At 32.9% G+C, this 19,901-nt stretch overlaps 2 protein-coding genes across 2 annotated transcripts; one reads left to right on the forward strand and one right to left on the reverse strand.

Annotated features, from left to right (window-relative positions):
* Positions 1 to 51: 51 nt before the first annotated feature.
* LOC133680982 (monooxygenase 2-like) lies at positions 52 to 3,158 on the reverse strand. Its single transcript, XM_062104055.1, has 6 exons — positions 2,843 to 3,158; positions 2,540 to 2,686; positions 1,894 to 1,959; positions 1,639 to 1,801; positions 1,080 to 1,308; positions 52 to 771 (listed from the first exon to the last, which is right to left on the reverse strand). The coding sequence occupies exons 1-6, from the start codon at positions 3,094 to 3,096 to the stop codon at positions 230 to 232; spliced, it is 1,401 nt and encodes a 466-aa protein (XP_061960039.1). The 5' UTR covers positions 3,097 to 3,158; the 3' UTR covers positions 52 to 229.
* A 7,494-nt stretch (positions 3,159 to 10,652) lies between these two features.
* LOC133696413 (anthranilate N-benzoyltransferase protein 3-like) lies at positions 10,653 to 12,191 on the forward strand. Its single transcript, XM_062118606.1, has 2 exons — positions 10,653 to 11,260; positions 11,391 to 12,191. The coding sequence occupies exons 1-2, from the start codon at positions 10,790 to 10,792 to the stop codon at positions 12,033 to 12,035; spliced, it is 1,116 nt and encodes a 371-aa protein (XP_061974590.1). The 5' UTR covers positions 10,653 to 10,789; the 3' UTR covers positions 12,036 to 12,191.
* Positions 12,192 to 19,901: the final 7,710 nt, after the last annotated feature.

Raw genomic sequence — 19,901 nt, forward strand, 5'->3', positions numbered from 1 at the left:
GATGGGCAAACACCATTGCCTTACTAACTTATCAGATAAAAAAGGGAAAAATACACAAGAAAATTCTTTGCATAGCTATATATTAGGATGACACTAAATGCTGTAAACATTATGAACTCAAAGTGACAATTCATCTGTAAAATGAAGTGTAAAAGGGTCTCTATACAATGGAGAGAGAGATTTTGCTGGCAGCTATGATGGTCAATCCTCCCTGTTGTTCTTTATTGCGTCATTGTTGCTTTGGGACTTCAGAAGTTTGTCTTTTTAGCGAAGGTTCACATTCAAAGTTTGTGTGTTCCAAAATTGGACCAAGCCTAACTAGCTTAGGTATGACTACATTGTTCCGAAAAGAACAGACAACCGGGTTCTCCCACTGCAAAAGTGACCCCACAAGATTGGCTCGTACGGTTAAAGGAAAGACACGAGGCCATCTTTCGATTCCATATGACTGCATAGCATCCTCTACAGATGTGGGTCCAGAGTTGATTGCATTTGCAAGTTTTCTTGCTAGAACTACTGCATCCTCCAATGCACAACAAGCACCTTGCCCCAGATTAGGAGTCATTGGGTGCCAAGCATCTCCAACCAACACAGTCGTTCCGGTTGATGGGGGAGGGCTTATGGCTGGCCACAGCCAACGATCCACCAGAGGAGTTTTACTGATTGTTTCATCTGGGGTTAGATCTATTAAGTTTAGCAGCTCAGATGGCCAGTTCTTGACTAATTCTTTAGCCTGTTTCTTCAACACAGATGGGTCGATTGTCTTTGGACCTAAGTATTGTTGAAAAATGTCAAATCATATACGAAATGAAGCTACGTTTCATGGATATGCATTATGCTTTTCTTAAAGTGATATGTAGAACCAGAAACCCCATGAACACATCATCTAAATGACATCAGTGAAGAGTTCAGAAAAAAAAGAACCATTGGTAGAAGGAACTTTGATTGCACTAACCAAAAGCGTGCTTTATTTTCTCGGGCTAAAAATCATGTTTCTATCTCAACTTACCAACTTCCTTAAGTGAAGATTCAGCATTTCAATGAATTAAAAGCAGATCACCAGGATTAGGATCACTGACCTGGAGATGGGCTGTTGAAGCAGATAAACCAGTACACTTTTGTAGGAGAAACTGGAACATATCCAGCACGCAATCCCCTCCCGTAGACATAATTCACTCGTGGTTCAAACGGCTGCCCATTGGCATAAAATCCAAGCCCTCGGAATGCACAGTGCCCTACATACCTGGGCTCGGAGAACCCCATCCACTTTGCAACTGGAGACCGAATGCCATCACAGCCAATAACAATCTGTTGAAGGTATAAAGTAAGCACAGATTAGATAATACATATGGTGTAAACTGGTGTTTATTTATTTTCTATATATAACTTTCTCCTGCATTCATGTCGAAATGATTATAGTTCATGAAACGCTCATCTAAGCACGATAATGGAATTGATCATTCGGTACAGTGCTCATTTCAATTCTGGTGAAATCACAGCTCGTTTCTTATTATTTGTAAATGTAGAGGCAGACAAGAAGCATGACCAATTGACAAGGCCAGTAAGTCTTAGTTAGGCCAGGACTAAGCTCTCAGCTTCGCATACAGTAAATTTAACAAGATATTGAAATTGATTAACCTTTGCAAGTAGCCTAGTGCCGTCCACAAGTTCCAGAAGCATTTTCCCATTTTCTCTTCTCTCCATCCTTGCTAGCCCTGAAGAGAACTGAACTGCTGCTGATGGCAGCTTAATGGCAAGAGTCTCTAGAAGTATTTTCCTCTCTACCGCTCGAACTTCTTGGCTGTGCGATAATGTTATGAAAAAACCCAAAAATTACTTCCTTTTTAAGACTAAAAGAAAAGGGGAAGTCCATGCTTTTGAAAAAACCAATACCTCTCATCTTCATCTTTGAATGTGAAGGAACGCAGTTCCCTTCCATCGTCTGACTTCACCACCATCCTGTAGAGCTAAGAACAAGCTCAGGAGAGAATAACAAAGGCATGGAAGAAGTTTTCAATGTTGGGAAAATTTATTGCCAGGAATTGGCTTATTTCTTCTTTGGTAGAAGAAGGGAGGATATACAGTAAGCTAGAAACCCAGCCCTTCAAGGCAGACCATAAATTACCTGCCTCAAAGTGCAAAAACCATTTCCGCAAAATAGCAAGCATAACAGAACAAACCTAACTATATGTACTTGCGTTTTCATCCAGGAAATTAAACACCAAAATGATCCATTTTGTTATGAAACATGTATCCTGAAGGATCGTCCTCGGCCATCGTGGTATTTGCAAAGGAATGTTTTCATGTATGTGGTTAAGTTTATGGTTTGCTCAGCAACTTAGACAAGTCCAAATTAGAAGTCCGATTTACTACTAACATATATCTAACTGAATACACATTGGAGAATTTACCTATCAGTAAATAACAGAGAATGCAACAATCGAGTCCTTCAAGCAATTTCTAACAGTTTGTGGATTAACAACAGAAGTAATGATGGTCAACTAGCATATATAATTCGAACCAGAAATGGAAGATATACCCTTGAATTTCAAGAAATTGGCTCCTAAGGTCACTTCCAACCCCAATGGCATCCAGTACCCTCCATCCATTCTTGAAAAGGGTAAGTGAGGTCCCACCAGTTCTTAGTGATTCTGCTTGCTCAAGCACCAATGACCGAACTCCGAGCCTATATAGTAGTCTCAAATTAATTAGCTAGTCAATTAGCAGCCATTTAAACCATTCACCTTCTAATTTTTTTTTTTTATAAAAAAGCTAAAATAATAAATTCAATTAGTTCAGAACATCCTCGTGTGTTATTCTACGGTTTGGATGATGATATAACCTTTGTAGAGACACTGCAGTGGCAAGTCCAGCAATCCCAGCACCCACAATGACAATGTCTTCTTCACTAACATCATCGGTACTTATTTTAGCTTCAATGACTGACAAAGAGTTGGTTTTCTTATTTCTTGCTCGGACAAGAAGCCAGGATTTTCTTCGTGAAAACGGTCTAGCTCTGTGAGGGGAACGGTGCAAAGAAGATGCGGATGAGACATGAGAGTCGAGAGAGAGAAGAGAGGCGGAAGCTATAGCCATGGATGGTCGTTTCTAAGAGAAACAAGTGGTGGATGAGAAATAGAGTTTACCCGGGAAAAAAATATATTTTTTATTTGGATTTATAGGCCTTTTTAAGTTATGGCTATAAAGTGAGCCAAGTGGGCTTATATGTAGCCAAGTGGGTCAGGAGAATAAGGAATGTAGATTGGAGATGCGGATACGTTACAAATGAATTAGGATTGTTGCTAGCCAAATTCTGGCTTTAGCTGTACTAGCTAACTTGCTCACAATTTATAGCAGATTGGATAAAAAATTATTTTTAAACAAAAAAAAAGTGTGAGCAATTTCTCTACATTATTTAGATTGAGATTCTTTTTTATTATGAATAAAAATTTGATGCATATATTTAATAAAATAAATAAAAAATCATATACATGATTAAATTTTTTTTATCCAAGTATATGTCAATAGAGGTTAGGCCCAAGGTTGTCAATTTCATTTTGGTAGGTGTTTCGTTTTTTGAATTGAAATGGAATGTTTCAGTTTCGGAGTATTTCGGCGTGCCGTTTCAGGATTGTACTGTTCATATATCTTGAATTTGAATTATGTTTGTTGAATATATATATATATATATATATATATATATATTCAACAAACATAATTCAAATATATATATATATATATATATATATATATATATTCAACAAACATAATTCAAATTCAAGATAAATTAATTATAAATTATGCAATACAAACACAATGTCAAACAAATATAATTTTAAAATTTAAAATATTTCTAAATAGTCAAGATTAAATAGATCTTAAATTTAACTTAAAGTAATTCAACTTAAACAAAATATCAAAATATTATGAAAGTAAAATGTTTTAACACAAATATTTTAAATATAAAGTTAGGTTAATGTTATCAAGGCTAATGGAATCTAAAGCATCCTTTGTTTTGCTCAAATTCCTACAAAGTATAAACATAAAAAAACAACATGAATATAAACCATATATATTAGTGATAAATCTAATTTTAAAAAATTAATATCATTGTTAATGAAAATAGTAATAATAATTTTCAATATTATTATTAATATCATTGTTATTGAAAATTGTAATGAAAATGAACTTTTTATAATTTAGTGGTTTAATTAATTAAATTGAACAAGGTTCAATTTGATTCAATGACTTTTTAAGAGTAGAACGGAACATGTGGAATGAAACAGGAACGTTTCGGGTGGAATTTAGCCGAAAAATCCGGAACGGACCGAGATTTAAAATGAGATGAAATTTGTTTCGTTTTGTTCTATTTTTTGAATTGGTATGGAACGTTTCAGCCATTCCAAACGAAACGGAACGGAATTGACAATCTTTAGGCCTTGGAGATTTTTAAAGAAAAGGTCACATGTGTGGCCTACAAGGACATGTAAAGATTAGAGAACATCAATGAAAAAACACCTAAAAATAAACACAAAATGATAAGAAAAAAAAGTTTGATGATAAAAAAAAAAATTACTCTAATTAACAATGAAATGTGAGAGACTACATGGTAATAATGGTAATAATAGTATAACAAATATGCTACACATTTTTAGTTTTTTTTTTAACTTAAATAATGGTTCGCACGTGAATATTTTTTATAGAATTGTTATTAACCTTAGCTAAGCCCATCAAAAATCTATCATAATCTTAAAAGCAAGGATAAAAAATAAATGTGATAAATAATATAAAAATTACTCAATTTTTTTTTAAAAAGTAATTTTATTCTCATTGAATACTCTTGAGAAATGTTTTACCTTTTATTTTTGCATGTAGATACACATTAATTAAAAAATAATTGTTAATCCTCCCATAAAAACTTATAATATTATTCAAGAACCATGAAAAAATTTAGACAATAACTTTAATATTATGTTAAGCTTGTTTTTTTTTCTTTTTTATATTGCATGTTAATGAAAATCCAAAAATAGAAAAAAACAAATATAGAAAGGGGTAAGGTGCATGGGTCAATGAATTAAGACCCATCTTCAACCCTAATCTACAGTTTCTAATAATATAGAAGTTACAAAAAAAATACCTCAATGACTCTCTTTTTATTAAAAGAAACACTTTGACACCAACTTTATTTTTTTTTGAGTTCATAAAATCTGGGTAACGGATTTTTTTTCCTCTCATTTACTATTTTTCAACGTTTCTCACTTTTCTTTTTCAAATTCAAGAACTAAAAAATAAACAAAATAAAATTTTATATCAAAACATAAAAGTTTAAAACTAAAGGGGTCAAATATGAAATCCCATGAACAATTTTTTTTAAAGGCGTTGGATAATTAATCATGATAAAATATAAAAAGCCCTCCTTTTTTGCTTTATTATCAATTTTGATCTCTTCGTTTTTTATTTTTCTAAAATAGTTAAACCATTTGTTTTTTCAAAATTAAACATCAACCTAGTATTGAGATTTTTTTTGCATTGCAATAACCTTGTAGAAATTAAATCAAAAAAATTATCAAATTCAATCCCTTATCAACCTAATATTTAAGAATAAAATAAAAAAAATTGATATTAGAATAAAAAAAAGAGTTAAACATTGTAGGAACAGTAACAAAAAAGAGAAAACCATCTTTTTTTGCCTCATTGTTAATTATGATCTCCTCATTTTTTATTTTTCACAAACAATTAAAGTGGTTTTCGAATCAAATATCAGTCTAATATTAAGATTTATTTTACACCATTATAATCCATCAAAAAATTAATCATAATAAATTATTAAGTTTAATCTCTAATAAATACAGCGTGTAAGAATGAAATTAAATAATAATAATAATAAAAAAAAATAAAGGACTAGAAAATGGAAAACATGGTAGGAATTAACGATGTTTTGTAAGATAGTAGGATCTCATTTAGTTAACAGCTAATCATCCACCATTTCTTACCAAAAAATAAAAACAACTTGATTGCTATTGTCATCCCTCTTGAACTCAATAATATATTATTATTTTTTGTTTATTTTTATATTTTAAAAATTTAAAAATTTATTTAAAATTAATATTTTCAAATATTTTCAAATCATTTTGATATATCAATATTAAAAATAATTTTTAAAAATAAAAAATATTATTTTAATATATATTTTAAAACACAATTATTATTATATTCCCAAAACAGAGAGGGTGTATCCTCTTCATGTGCTTGTATGTTGATGGTGACATGTAGACATATTGTTCGGCCCCACATATCATGTCCAATGGCGGCATCACAGTTCTTTTTCATTAAAAGTTTTTGTCTTTTTTTCAACTTGATATATATATATATATATATATATATATATATATATATATATATATATATATATATCGATATCGATGTTTTAATTCCCTCCAGACTTTCCTTATACCTACTAACATGTCATGTAACATTCACGAATACTATCTCGCAAAAATTTCAACCACCGCTATTATAATATTAATTACCATTATAATTATAACTATCATTACTGGAGTAACAAAAATTAATAATCAGGATCATCTCTCTCATCACCTTCAGTAACATCACTATTTTATTAATTATCACAATATTAATTAACCACCATTACAACATTAATTATTTCCATTATCACAACAGCCACCAGTCTCACCTTCACCATCATTATTGCTGCTATTATATATGTTGTTGCCCGGTAACAATCATTTCCTTATCACAATTAACACCACCACTTCACCATTGCCACCAGTATCACACATTAATTAGTCCTAATCATGTTACCATCACTTCATAACCATATATATATTCTTAAAACATTATATTTAGGAATATATTTTCTTGCAAATCAAACACTACCCCGGGCACAACATATTCAGCTTGGATTTTGAAGTGTTTGAGAGTATGGTAATTATTATTTTTAAAATATTTTTTACTTAGAAATGCATCAAATAATATATATTTTTTTATTTTTTAAGAATTATTTTTTATATCAACACATCAAAATAATATAAAAATATTTAAAAAATTTATGGAAAAATCTTCATCACCCCCATTCTGGACAACTCCATTTTATAGAAGAAACTAAGCCAAACAAAGCGAGAAAAGTAGGCACAACACCTCTACTTGGATTCCAAGTAGAAGGTATAATTGTTACCACGATGAGCATTTATGGGTCATCAACCATAATCTAGGACCAATTAAATTCTATATTTAGCTTTGTTGGTCCCTGTTTTATAAGGTAATCACTACTTCAGCATCAATATACCTACGAGATGTCAAGAATATAAAACCAAACTCTATTTTATGAAATTTATTTTTAATTTAATTTTAAGATTTTTTCAATATATACTTTACGCACGCGAATTCATATGAGGAGAAAGAAATCCTATGCATAAAATGATATTAACATAAGTACTTGTGAGAGTGAAACTCAAAAGAAATAAAGTTTGATAATAAAAAATAACATGTTATTATTCCCTAAACAGTAAACTATATCTAAAATCTACGCTAAAATTGTATATAGTTTTACTTTTATCGAAATGTAATTGTAATATATATAATGTAATTATTACCCAGTAATATTGTATTGAAATGTAGGTGGTTAATATTTAACTCTCTCTTTTTTTTTTACAATTAATAGGTGTTCGATTTAGAATATAATTGGCAATTTTATAATCTTAATTTTAACAAAATCATATCTCAGTTATTTGAATGAAAGCATGCTTTTTTATTGTAAATATTGTTTATTAAATAAAAATCTATCACAATCTTAAAAGCTTATAATAGTATTTAAAAACCATGAAGAAGAAAATATGGTAGGAATTGATATGGGCCGATCGATAGTTTTCTTGCGTTTTCATCTCATCAAGAAATATTTAATATGCATCTTAAATAAAAGCTTGTGTTATAATTAAGCTTTCGATTAGTTTCATAAAAAACAATCTACAATATATGTTAAAAATTATAATTCAATTTTTTTCATTAAGAGTTTTTGTCTTGTTTTTCAACTTGATATCAATGTTTTAATTTCTCTCTCTCTCTTTTTTTATTCACGTGAAATATTCAGGTTAACTTACGTGCATCTTGAGTAATCCTTACTGGTCTTGAAGTTAACAACCAGGTAAATCTCTAGTGACCATCAATATTAGTAATTACGTGACTCGAACCTGAGATCACAAAAGAAACAAATTCATTGATCTCAAACTCTTACTACTGACCCACCTACTAAATAAATTAATTTTTCTTTTTTTTATTTGCATGACTCGCAGGAGGGACTCGTTTTGTATACTATTTTTTCCCCTTAATTCAAGATAAAATATTGTTAGCTAAATTTAACATACAAGCAAATCATGTTTTTTAACCATAAAAAACACTTAAAATTGCATGAATTATGAAAATATTTTAACTTCACGAGAGAAAGGAAAATATTTTCCTTTACCTGCTAACATGTAACATTCACGATTACTATCTTGTAATAATTTCAAGCATCACTGTCACAATATTAATTACCATTATTATTATTATAATTATGTGTAATTCCAAATAACATATAGTTTAATTCCTATACTATCATTTCTCTCACCATCTTTATTAACATCATTATTTTGTTGTCACATCAACCACCAATACAACAATTCTCATTATCGCAACCACCACCAGTCTCCCCCCCATCTTCACCTTCACCTTCACCTTCACCTTCACCTTCATTAATGTTGCATTGTAACAATAATTTATTTATCACAATTAACACCATTGTCGCTAGCATTGTTGGTATATTTGACACCATTAATCCTAATCATGTTACCATCACTCCATAACCACTATATATATATATATATATTAAAGAAATATGCTTAAAAAAATTATATTTAGGAATCTATTTTCTTGCAAATCAAAGACATACTAAGCACAATAACTTATTTTTACGGTGTTTAAGAGTGTTATGATGATTGCTTTTTGAAATATTTTTACTTGAAAATACATTAAAATAATATTTTTAATATGAGTACATAAATGGAAAAAAAATAAAAAAAATTAATTTTATATAAAAAAATCTCAAATTTTACTCATTTCCTGTTTGGAATGCAATACCAAATAGTGCTTTAAAATCGGACCTCGACTGTAGACACGAAAAGGGTGTTTGAAAATGTGATAGCTATAGTTTTTCAAAGTGTTTTTTTATTTTAAAATACAATAAAATAATATTTTTTTAAAAAAACACATATTTTTAACATCAGCATATCAAAATGATCTAAAAATATCAAAAATATATTAATTTTAAGCAAAAAAAATTTAAAATTTTAAAATTTTTGAAAAGCATTTTTCAACCATATTACAAAACACTCCAAAAGTGTCCTTCTCTTTCAATTTATAAAGAAGAAATTGACAAGGTATGCTCGGAAAGAAGCCAAAACACGAGAATAGAACATATATACGATACCATGCACATTAACAAACTCAGCATAAATACCAGGATTTAACTCGACATGTCCAGCTTCTTCTGCGTACAAAGAAGGCACCGATACAATACAGTTGAAAGAAAATACAAGACACCTGACAGAAATTAAATTTTGAGAGACGTCCACTTGCGTGAACTTATTTATCTTTTATTATTATTTTTTTATTATCGTGGGGTGTCCGGGTCAGCTTGCGCGCACCACGACTATTCTCCACGGTCCACTGAACATCCTGCAAGTCCAGTAAGCAGGTAAGGCATCGCGGGGATGACAGGCGTGCACATAGAGGATCAAACTCGAAACGGGAGCGGAATAAATCACACGGTTGACCACTGAGCTAGACCCTCAAGTGCAACTAAGAGCAAATTGAAACTTAAAAGCATGGGCAAGATTACGTACAATTTTTTTCACAGCTGCACGCAAAATCTTAAGAGCAAATTCAATGATAGGTTGTAGTTGTTGATTGTAGTACTATTTTATTTTGATTACATCTTTCCTTCAATGAACTAGAATTTTGCCACCGATCTTCGCTACCCATTTTTTCCTTCAATTAATCTTAATTTAATTTTAAGATTTTTTTCAATACTTTACACAAGCGAAGGCGAGTCCGTATAAAAAGAAAGAAATCCTTTGCATAAAATGATATCAACATAACTTGTGAGAGTGAAACTAAGAAGAAATAAACTGTATCTAAAATCTACACTAAAGTTGTGTATAGTTTTAGTTTTATTGAAATGTGATTGTAATATATATAATGTAATTATTACCCTGCAATATTGTATTGAAATGCAGGTGGTTAATATTTAACTCTCTCTTTTTTTTGTTACAATTAATAGGTGGTCAATTTAGAATATAATTAACAATTTTATAATCTTAATTTTAACAAAATCATAGAATATTGATAAATAAATTGAAGCATGGTTTCTATTTTTGGTTACCAAATTCTGTGCAAGTAAAGACTGCAAGAAACCTTTTTCTACTTGCAACTCCTGATCAGAGTAGTTAGGTATACCAGCAAACCAGTCCGCTTTAAGCTAAAAAATTCAGCCAATTGAAAGTTGACAGTCTTTTTATTAAATTGAATTACAACGGCCAATCACAATCACTCGTACTTTGTTAATTTATTTTAAATTTCTCAGACATGGAGGATCACGCCTAAAACCAACACACATGAATTAAGATTAAGAGTCATTTTCAGTAATGGGCTGGAAAGAAAACTTTATATATATCCCAGCTCCCTAGAGATATATAGCACACCGATTTTCAGCTTCTCCTCGTGCTACGTACAGAAGATGGCAATGACCCAGGTCGCTCGTGAGTTTGCACCTGAGGTACAAATTGAAGCTGTGCAAACAGTGTCACCCTCCTCGGTGACTGATCCAAGGGAGATATGCCTGGTGTCAGTGAAGGACCCTGTTGGCTCAAATATTTTCCGGGGGTGCCTAAACATAGTCCTTTACTACAATAAGGCCGGGGAGGAGGATTCCGGTTGGCTAGTTGCCGGATGGATTAAGGAGTCCCTAGGGAGGGCATTGAGTGACCAACCGATGCTTAGTGGACGGCTATGGAGAGGTGAAGATGGTAATGGAGAACTAGAGATGGTGTCAAATGATAGCGGAGCTAGACTTGTTGAGGCAAAGATTACAATGACTTTGCGAGAGTTTCTTGGTTTGGAAGAAAGGGAAAAATTAGAAGCTGAACTCGTCATATGGAAGGATATTGATGAAAAGAATCCCCAATTCTCTCCACTGCTCCATGTTCAGGTGAGTCAAGTAGTAATTTGTAGTCAACTATCTTGATTAAACACGTTGATGTCAGAGGATATAAATAATTTCATGCTTATGTAGAAAAATGGTGCGTAGCAGAACATAAGGGTGTTTTTTCCCTTTTCAGGTCACTAACTTCCAGTGTGGTGGGTACTCAATTGGGATTAGCTCTAGTCTTCTTTTGGCAGACCTTTTAATCATGGACAACTTCCTCATGAGGTGGGCAAGTATTCAGAAGAATTTACTGTCCATCAATGATGCTCTCAAGATGCCCATATTCTACCTCCCCAATCTCAAAAACACTAGCCTATCTCCTAATAGCACTATTAGCCCCACGCCTGGCGAACGCAGTGGGCAAACAAAGATATTCAAGATCTCAGGCGATACCGAGATTGAGGGTGCGAAGAACGAATTGTTCAAGAGGGCTGCATCACTTTGCATTGAGAAGGCAGAGCGCGAACTGGGCAGTGAAATGTCAGCAGGGTTTTCTTTGTTTGTGAAAGAATCTTCTAACGTTATAAGGGTCCAAAATTGCAAGAAAAATGAGCTTCTCAAGCCTCATCTAAACCTGAGCACTCAAGTCAACTCTTCGAGTTTGGATGATTCAGGGATCAAAGAACTAGCTTTCCAAGATGGCAACGAACCCGTTCATGTTTCTTGTTGGATTGGATCGGTGGCTGATGGACTTGTAGTAGCAATTCCATCTCCTAATGGGAATACTTCCTCTGATATCAACGTTATAGTTACAATCCCTGAAGGAAAGGAGTTTTAAGTAAGCTTTGGTTTAACCCAGTGTGGATGTCTTTTTTTCTTTCTGCTTCATTCAAATTCGGAAGCGTGCATCTGTAATGACATTGCATATATTGTTGTGTCACAGTTAATCTCTATTTTTAGATTGATATGAATTAATTACATAATGTTTGTATAATTTAATCCTTAATTCTTCCCTTGTTCTGGAGATTAATGTTTGATCAAGAGTGCGGGAGCTGTTCATGTTGTTTGCCTTCCTTTGAAAATATGATGCCTTGAAAACAACAGGTTTGAACATTCATCCAGAATGAGATTTTCTTGATTCTAGGCCAAATTAACTCAACTGTTTTTTTTAACTCGTGCACTATCTTGGTTATTTTTCTTAACTTCCCTTAACTTTTTAACGTTTTCCTGTTTATGAATAACTTCAATGTACAGCTTAATAAAAATAGACATAATTCTTAATTCATTTGTTGTATCAAGATGAAATTTTGCTAGATTGTCTAATGAAAACTAGGATTTTTGTTTTCGGACCCAAATTAGGACCTACGATTACTGTTTTGTAATTTCTTTTTCCTAGTTAAATTATGACTTTCAATATAATTAAGATTTTACTATTTCAAACGTTTTCCTTGTATTTAAATAGCTTGTAGGTTACTTCTCATAAAGGAATTTGTGAAATATAGACTTTTATTTTTTAGAGTTTTCTATATAAATAAAGACTATAACCTTAGTGCATGATAACTGTAGTGTCTTTCTCTACAATTTAGGACTGTAAAGCTTTAGAGTTTGAGGCCTAACACTGTACATTGTGTTAATTGGTATCTTAGAATGTAAGTAACGTTCAGCAAAGCAGGTACAACAATTTCAAGCTTGAATTCGACCTTGATACAACTAGTATATCTCAGAACCTGAAAATGAAAGTTGTGGAGCTTTTTTATAGCCTTGCATAACATCTTGAATCATATCTATCAAAGCTCGAATCAGAGAGTTATTCCCATATTACAAGGTAATGCCGAAACTATCCAAAATTGTTCAATTAACTTCATTTTTCACTTAATGCCTTCAATTGCATTCTAAATCAAAATATAAAAATAATGAATACATTTAAAAAACAAATAAGTATAAAAAACTAAAACATTAAGGGAGAAAAATATTACATTTTGCATTCTCATCAAATTCCCCCACATTTTTTACTCGTCTTTAAACAAAACTCAAATTCACTTTTCCAAAATCACCAAGGTTGCAACGCCGTCAATAAAGAACAACTAAGCTCTTCAAAACTCATTACATATTATGAAAACTTCTTGCTCTAACGAATCGATCACATTAATAGAATAAACAAGATTATCATCACTGGGATATTTCATGAAATCATAACTATAAAACTTAACAATTTCACCATCAAATTCCATGATAAATGTGCCGCTATGAACATTTATCTTAGTCTTGAATGTTTTTAAGAATAGTCTTTTTATCAAAATAAGAGCATTTTGATCATCCTTCTCCATATTAATCACACAGAACTCAGTAGGAAAAACCAATTCATTAACTTGCACGAGAACATCCTTAACTACACTCTTAGGATCATATACAATAAATCTATCAACCAATTGAATGACAACACCATTTTTATTCAAAGGTTCAAGTTTTAAAAAAACATATATAAAGTATGGCAGGACATTGATAGAAGCCTATAAATCTATCATGGCCTTCTCAAAGCTAGCATCACCTATTGTACAAAGGATAGTAAACATACCTGGATCTTTGCACGTCACATGGAGTTCTCTTTGAATAACTGCAGAAATATTCTCCCCTACTCTCACTTTTTTACATCTTTTAAGTTTCTATTTCCTCTTAATTGTACACAATTCTTTTAAAAAATTAGCATAACGAGGTACTTGTTTAATAACATCTAAAAGTGGAATATTTACATCGTATTTATAAAAAGTTTCATATAGATCTTTATCTTACTCATCTTTTCTAGATTATACTAGAACATGAGGAAAAATGTACTAATTTATAATTAGAAAGAGGCGGAAACTTATGCTTAGGTATGGCATTGTCATTGGAAATATTCCTGTATGCAAAGATATTTTTCTTCTTTTCTTACTTCGACGAGGAAAGGGCTACCTTTACTAGAATCTCAAAACGATTACACTTGCATTTTCTCTTGGATTTACTACCATTTTAAAGGGTAATTTTCCTGAACTTTGCACCTTTAGCCGACTAATTGCAGTTGTTATCTAGCCTATCTAATTGTCAAACTTTAAATATTGTCCCTTACCCCTTGTTGAAAGTGTTTCGTCTCTTGCGAAAACTACAAAGTATTAGTAGCAAGAGACTTAACAATATCTTTTAAAAACATACCAGAATCAGAAGTTTGGCCTAGTTGTTGCTTATGGGGCTATGACTACTTATATTCCTGGCAACTTGGGTAATTTTTAGTTGCGGGTTGATTTATTTGTGGATTCTGATAGTTAAGATTGGAGTGACCCCTTCATCCTAGGTTATACATTTTTAAATAGGGATCATACTTCCTTTGTTGTTGTTCAGGAAAACCACATGTCATATTCACTTGCTCAATAGGATCCTCTTAAAGAGTTGGGCACAAAACTCTAGACATTTAAAACATTAAAACGTTTAATGTTTCTAATATTTCCTCCCCTAAACTGAAATTGCCAAAAGCAAACAGTTTACCTCAACCAGAAACTTCATTCCTAGTAGCTCTCAAAGCTTCACAAAACTCTCCAGCTTCAAAGGCTTGGTTATAATGTCTGCAAGCTGCTCATTGGTACCACAATACTTCAACTCAACCACTCCATCCATTGTGAGATTACGCAAAAAATGAAACTTCAAATCTATATGTTTGTTCCTTCCATGTAAAAATGGGTTTTTAGACAACTTAATAGCAAACGAGTTATCACAAAACACAATAATACACTTACTTTGAGAAGGGCTGAAATGATTGAATACTTTCTTTGTCTAAATACTGGTATATTTCTTCTAACACAAATGAATACCATTCAAACTTTGCAGAACTTCAACACTTAAGAAATATCTCATCTTTCCTAAATCCGTCATCTCAAACTCAGACTTCATTGAACACTTAAACTCCTCAATCAAGCATGCATCATTACTAGTAAAGATTAAGTCATCTACATAGGGACTTATAATTAAAATATTACCTCCCGTTTTTGTTTTGACAAACAAAATAGACTCATGACTGCATCTTTCAAAACCTTCATTGAAAAAATATTTCTCAATCTTATTGTTTCAGACTCGAGGGGCCTGTTTTAGACTATATAAAGCCCTTTTGAGCTTGAAAACCTTATCTTCTTTGCCTTTTGGTCATATCCTTGCGGCTACTCAATGAAAACAACTTCCTTCAATTCTTCGTGCAAGAATGCACTTTTTACATCCTGCTGAAATGCCAACCAACTTTTCTGCACAACCAAAGCCAAATGTGAATTGTATCCCACCATGCCACTAGAGCAAACACCTCATTATAGTCTATTTTATGTTCATGAGCATAACCTTTTGCCACTAAATGAGCTTTGAATTTATCAACCTCCTTATTTTCATTAATCTTAGTTTTATATAACCACTCAACATCAATCATCTTTGCTCCAACTGGTAGATTTACCAATTCAAAAGTTTTATTTTTCACAGTAGCTTCAATCTCTAAATCCATCATATTCCTCTACTTCTCACTCTTCGCAGCCTCTTCATAGCAAGTTGGGTCTTCTTGTGAAGTGAACAAAGCAAGATTCTGTAAATCTTCCTCTTTTGATAAACCCTCTCTCCTTTTATAATCTTGCATCCAACTGGGTGCTTTTCTAACTCTTAGACTAGATGGATTAGATGAAAATAAACTTTCTCCATTACCTCCATATGAATTAGTTTGAGTAGATGATTCATCTTGGTTACTTTCTGCACCTTGAGGAGATGATTCATCTTGGTTAGCTTCTGTACTTTCTTCATCCTCATCCAAGTCACTAAGATCATGATCATCATCTCCCCAGTCAAGTACATCAAGCTTCACCTCTTCTTCACTCCTTCCCCAGTTCCAGCTTTCACCTTCATCGAACATAACATCTCTGCTAATTACAATCTTCTTGGCAATGAGATCAAACAACCTATAAGCTTTGGACTCGTCACTATACCCGAGAAGCACATATTTGTAACTTTTATCATCCAACTTTGATCTCTTAGTATCCGGTACATAAACATTGTCAATGCATCCCTAAACCCGAAAGTAATCCATAGTTGGCTTGATTCCACTCTAGCACTCTTTTAGGGTCTTGCTTTTTATCATTACTGTAGGACTTCTGTTTAACACATGTATTGTCCATCGAGCCATTTCTGGCCAGAACACCTTGGGCATTTGCATCTCTGTCAGTAAGCATCAAACCATATTCATGATTGTTTTGTTCTTACACTCTGCAACCTCATTCTACTAAGGTGTGTACGCTGTTGTAAGCTGTCTTCTAATGCCATGAGATTTATAAAAATTGTTAAATTCATACGAAGTGAATTCACCACCTCGATTAGTTCTTAAATAATGTATATCACTTCTTACTTCCTCCTAACAAGACATTTAAAATCTTTAAAATATATAAAAGCTTCACTCTTTTCAGACATAAAGTAAACTCAATTCTTCCTACTATAGTCATCAATAAAACTCAAAATGTACTTCTTGTTGCTATTTGAGCTTGGTGTGATGGGACCGCAAATGCCATCATGTATTAACTACAGTTTTTGCAAAGCTCTCCACCGACTTTTCTTTGGTATAGTTTCACGATGTTGCTTTCCGATGTTGCAAATAGTACACACCCTTTTCACAACTTTGAGTTTTGACAACCCTTTCACAAGTTGCTTGTAATGCAAGATTCTAAGGTTATTGTTGTTTAGATGACCATACTTCAATGCTAGAGATCAGTGGTATCTTCGGTTGTGACTTGAAGATAGTTTAAGCTTTACATTTTTGTATTGATGAGCAAGACGAACATACTATTCGTTGTCATCTAAATATGTGCTATGAGATCTCTCATGGGATGATAAATTATGCACGCTCCATCTTGAATCAGAATGGTTAGCCCCTTCTCTAGTAACTAACCAACACTCGGCAAATTATTTGTAAGCTCAGGAATATAAAACACATTGGTCACTACCTTAATTATTCCTCTAATCTTTAGATGTTTCCCCTTCCCATTAGTAGCATCCTTGAATTATTCCCTAGCTTTACTGAATGCCGAAATTGTTCATTAAAGTCCACAAACCACTGTTTATTTCCTTACATGTGGTTTAAGTAGCCTGAGGCAAGAAACCAAACTCTTTCCCTCATTGCATCGTTGGGTTCAACATGAGCCATCAAAAGAACCTCCTTTGTTTTTATCTGCCTCTGCATAGTTTGCAGCCTTCTCCCAGCTAGGACATTCATATTGAAAATGCCCTAGCTTGTGGCATTTATTGCACTCAACCAGTGCTTTGTTGAACTTCTACCTCCCTCGACCTCTTCCTCTACCTCTGAACATTCCACGTCCTCTTCCTCTACCACCAGCTTTATCCTAATAGGTAACATTCAATGCTTGCTCTTCACTGCTTTGTTCATGCCCCTTCATTCTTTGTTCATGAACTAACAGACTGCTCTGTAGTTCATCGATTGTTAAAGTTTCCAAATTGTTGGATTCTTCTATTGAATATACAACATAATCAAACTTTGAGGTCATAAATCTCAAAATCTTCTCAATGATGACCACTTGATCCATTTTTTCACCATGTATCTTCATCTTATTGATAATCATAAGGGTTCGAGCAAAATACTCATCTACCCCTTCCCCTTCCTTCATCTGCAAGAATTCAAAAGTTCTCCTTAAGGCTTGCAATTGAGCTCGCTTTACTCGAGTTGACCCCTGATACTTCAGTTTCATGGCATCCCAAATTTGTTTCGCTGTGTCTTTGATGAGGATTGTCTCTAAAATGTTTCGATTGATGGCCTGATATAGGTAGTTCTTGACTTTTAAGTCCTTTAGCTTCTGATCCTCCATCGTCTTCCTTTGAGCTATTGTTAACCCCGAGCCATCATTTTCTGGTACTATAATTCCTTCTTCGATAAGACTCTAAAATTCCTTCGAGCAGAGGAAATTTTCCATCAACATTGACCAATGGTCATAATGACCATCAAACTTGGGAATGGCTGGCTGAATGAAACTTCCTAATTCTGCAGCCATATCTCACTCTTTCACTCCCTTGTTTCTCTCTTCTCTCTAATACTCACAATTAGGCCCGATTAAGAGCTCTTGTTGGAACAAATAGACTTTAAAGCAAAGATCTTTGAAGTTTACAAAAGTTTATCTGTTCAGGTATTGAATGAAAATGAATTGACTTATAAAGACATTACAAATAATTGAATAGTAAAGTAACATTCCATGTATTGAATAACAAAGTAACAACTCATTTTTTAAAAACGTTTCTACCTTTAAAGTGTCTTAAAACATCTTAAACTCTAGACATTTAAAACATTAAAATGTTTAATGTTTCTAACAATATTGTTGCTTGACTAGAGACGACAGTTTATCTGAACTTGAAGTTGATAGTTGTCTGTATAATTTTTTCCTTCAAACTTTGAGCTTGCTTGAGGTGCTTTGGCATGGCTGGACAGATTTAAATTAGAAAGATGTTTCTTTGCTGAAAAAAAAATCTAAAAAGCTTGATTGAATCATCAAATCAAAAACATAAATACTGAAAAGGATAAGCATAATTAAAAAATAAGGTAAGCTGAAGTTGATCAATGCTTTCAGAATGACCAACATCAATTTACAAAGCTGTTACAGAACAATAATTATGATTTACCTTTGAACCTAAAAATAACGACAATGCAATAAATACAAACAACCAAAGCAGATAACACTGAAGCTAAAAAAGATGACGAAAAAGAACTAAACTTTGCATGAAGTGAGAAAAATTGCGGAACACGTTTTACAGCTAGTGGGCAGCGCTAAGAAGGGGCAGACATTCTTATTATAACATCGTTTTAACTACAACCCTCTGATTTTCGCAAAAAAACTGTTTCACATTTTCTGCTCTCATCTTCGAAAAGGCCACCAATCTTGCTCAAGCAACTATTCCTAAAGTAAGAAGCATATTGTTGAATGTGAACGACCTTCAGGGAGGGCTCTAATGCCTAGGATGGTAGATCTACTGCCCAATTGCCTATGATATGAGAGCAACCGAGACTGGAACTTCGACTTTCTCTTTAGAAAAAACAACGGTTGGAACTTCTCGTGTAAGGGCTGAGCTCGTTGGCTACTTTTCCTCTTCTGGTTCTTTTCTCCTCTGGGAAGAGAATGTTCCTCTGCTTCGATTCGATTCTGGGAATTAGGCCAAAGGCCTTCTCCCTCATCTGTTTTATCTGAGGCGGATGTTGAAAGAACAACTTCCGATTCGAATGCTTTTTAAAGTGCTACTTCAGCATATTATTCTAAAACAGTTGATTAAGCGGATTCGTATGCTTCGGGTGCTTCTGTTATAGCTTCCTTATTCTTTGGATTAGGTAGTGAGAAAAATTGCAGAACATGTTTTACAGCCAGTGGGCACCTAAACATGCCAGTGCAAAACAATGAAAAATCTTCTTTCAATGTTCATTCCTGACATTGTATCATCTAAACTGAAGAAACAAAAGGGAATAATGAAAACAAAGATAGCAACAAAACACGACAGAAAACGGAAAAAATAGATGTACTTAAGAAGGTAAAAATACTGCCTTTATTTTCTTGCCTTGGCCTCATATTAAAACCATGATGAACGTTACGTATGAACCTTTTCATCCATCTATGTTGGGTAGAATTGATCCAAATTCTATGTTTTGTTAAATGGTTCTTTCATG

The sequence above is a fragment of the Populus nigra genome, chromosome 1 (genome assembly GCF_951802175.1).
Source record: "Populus nigra chromosome 1, ddPopNigr1.1, whole genome shotgun sequence".
NCBI lineage: Eukaryota > Viridiplantae > Streptophyta > Magnoliopsida > Malpighiales > Salicaceae > Populus > Populus nigra.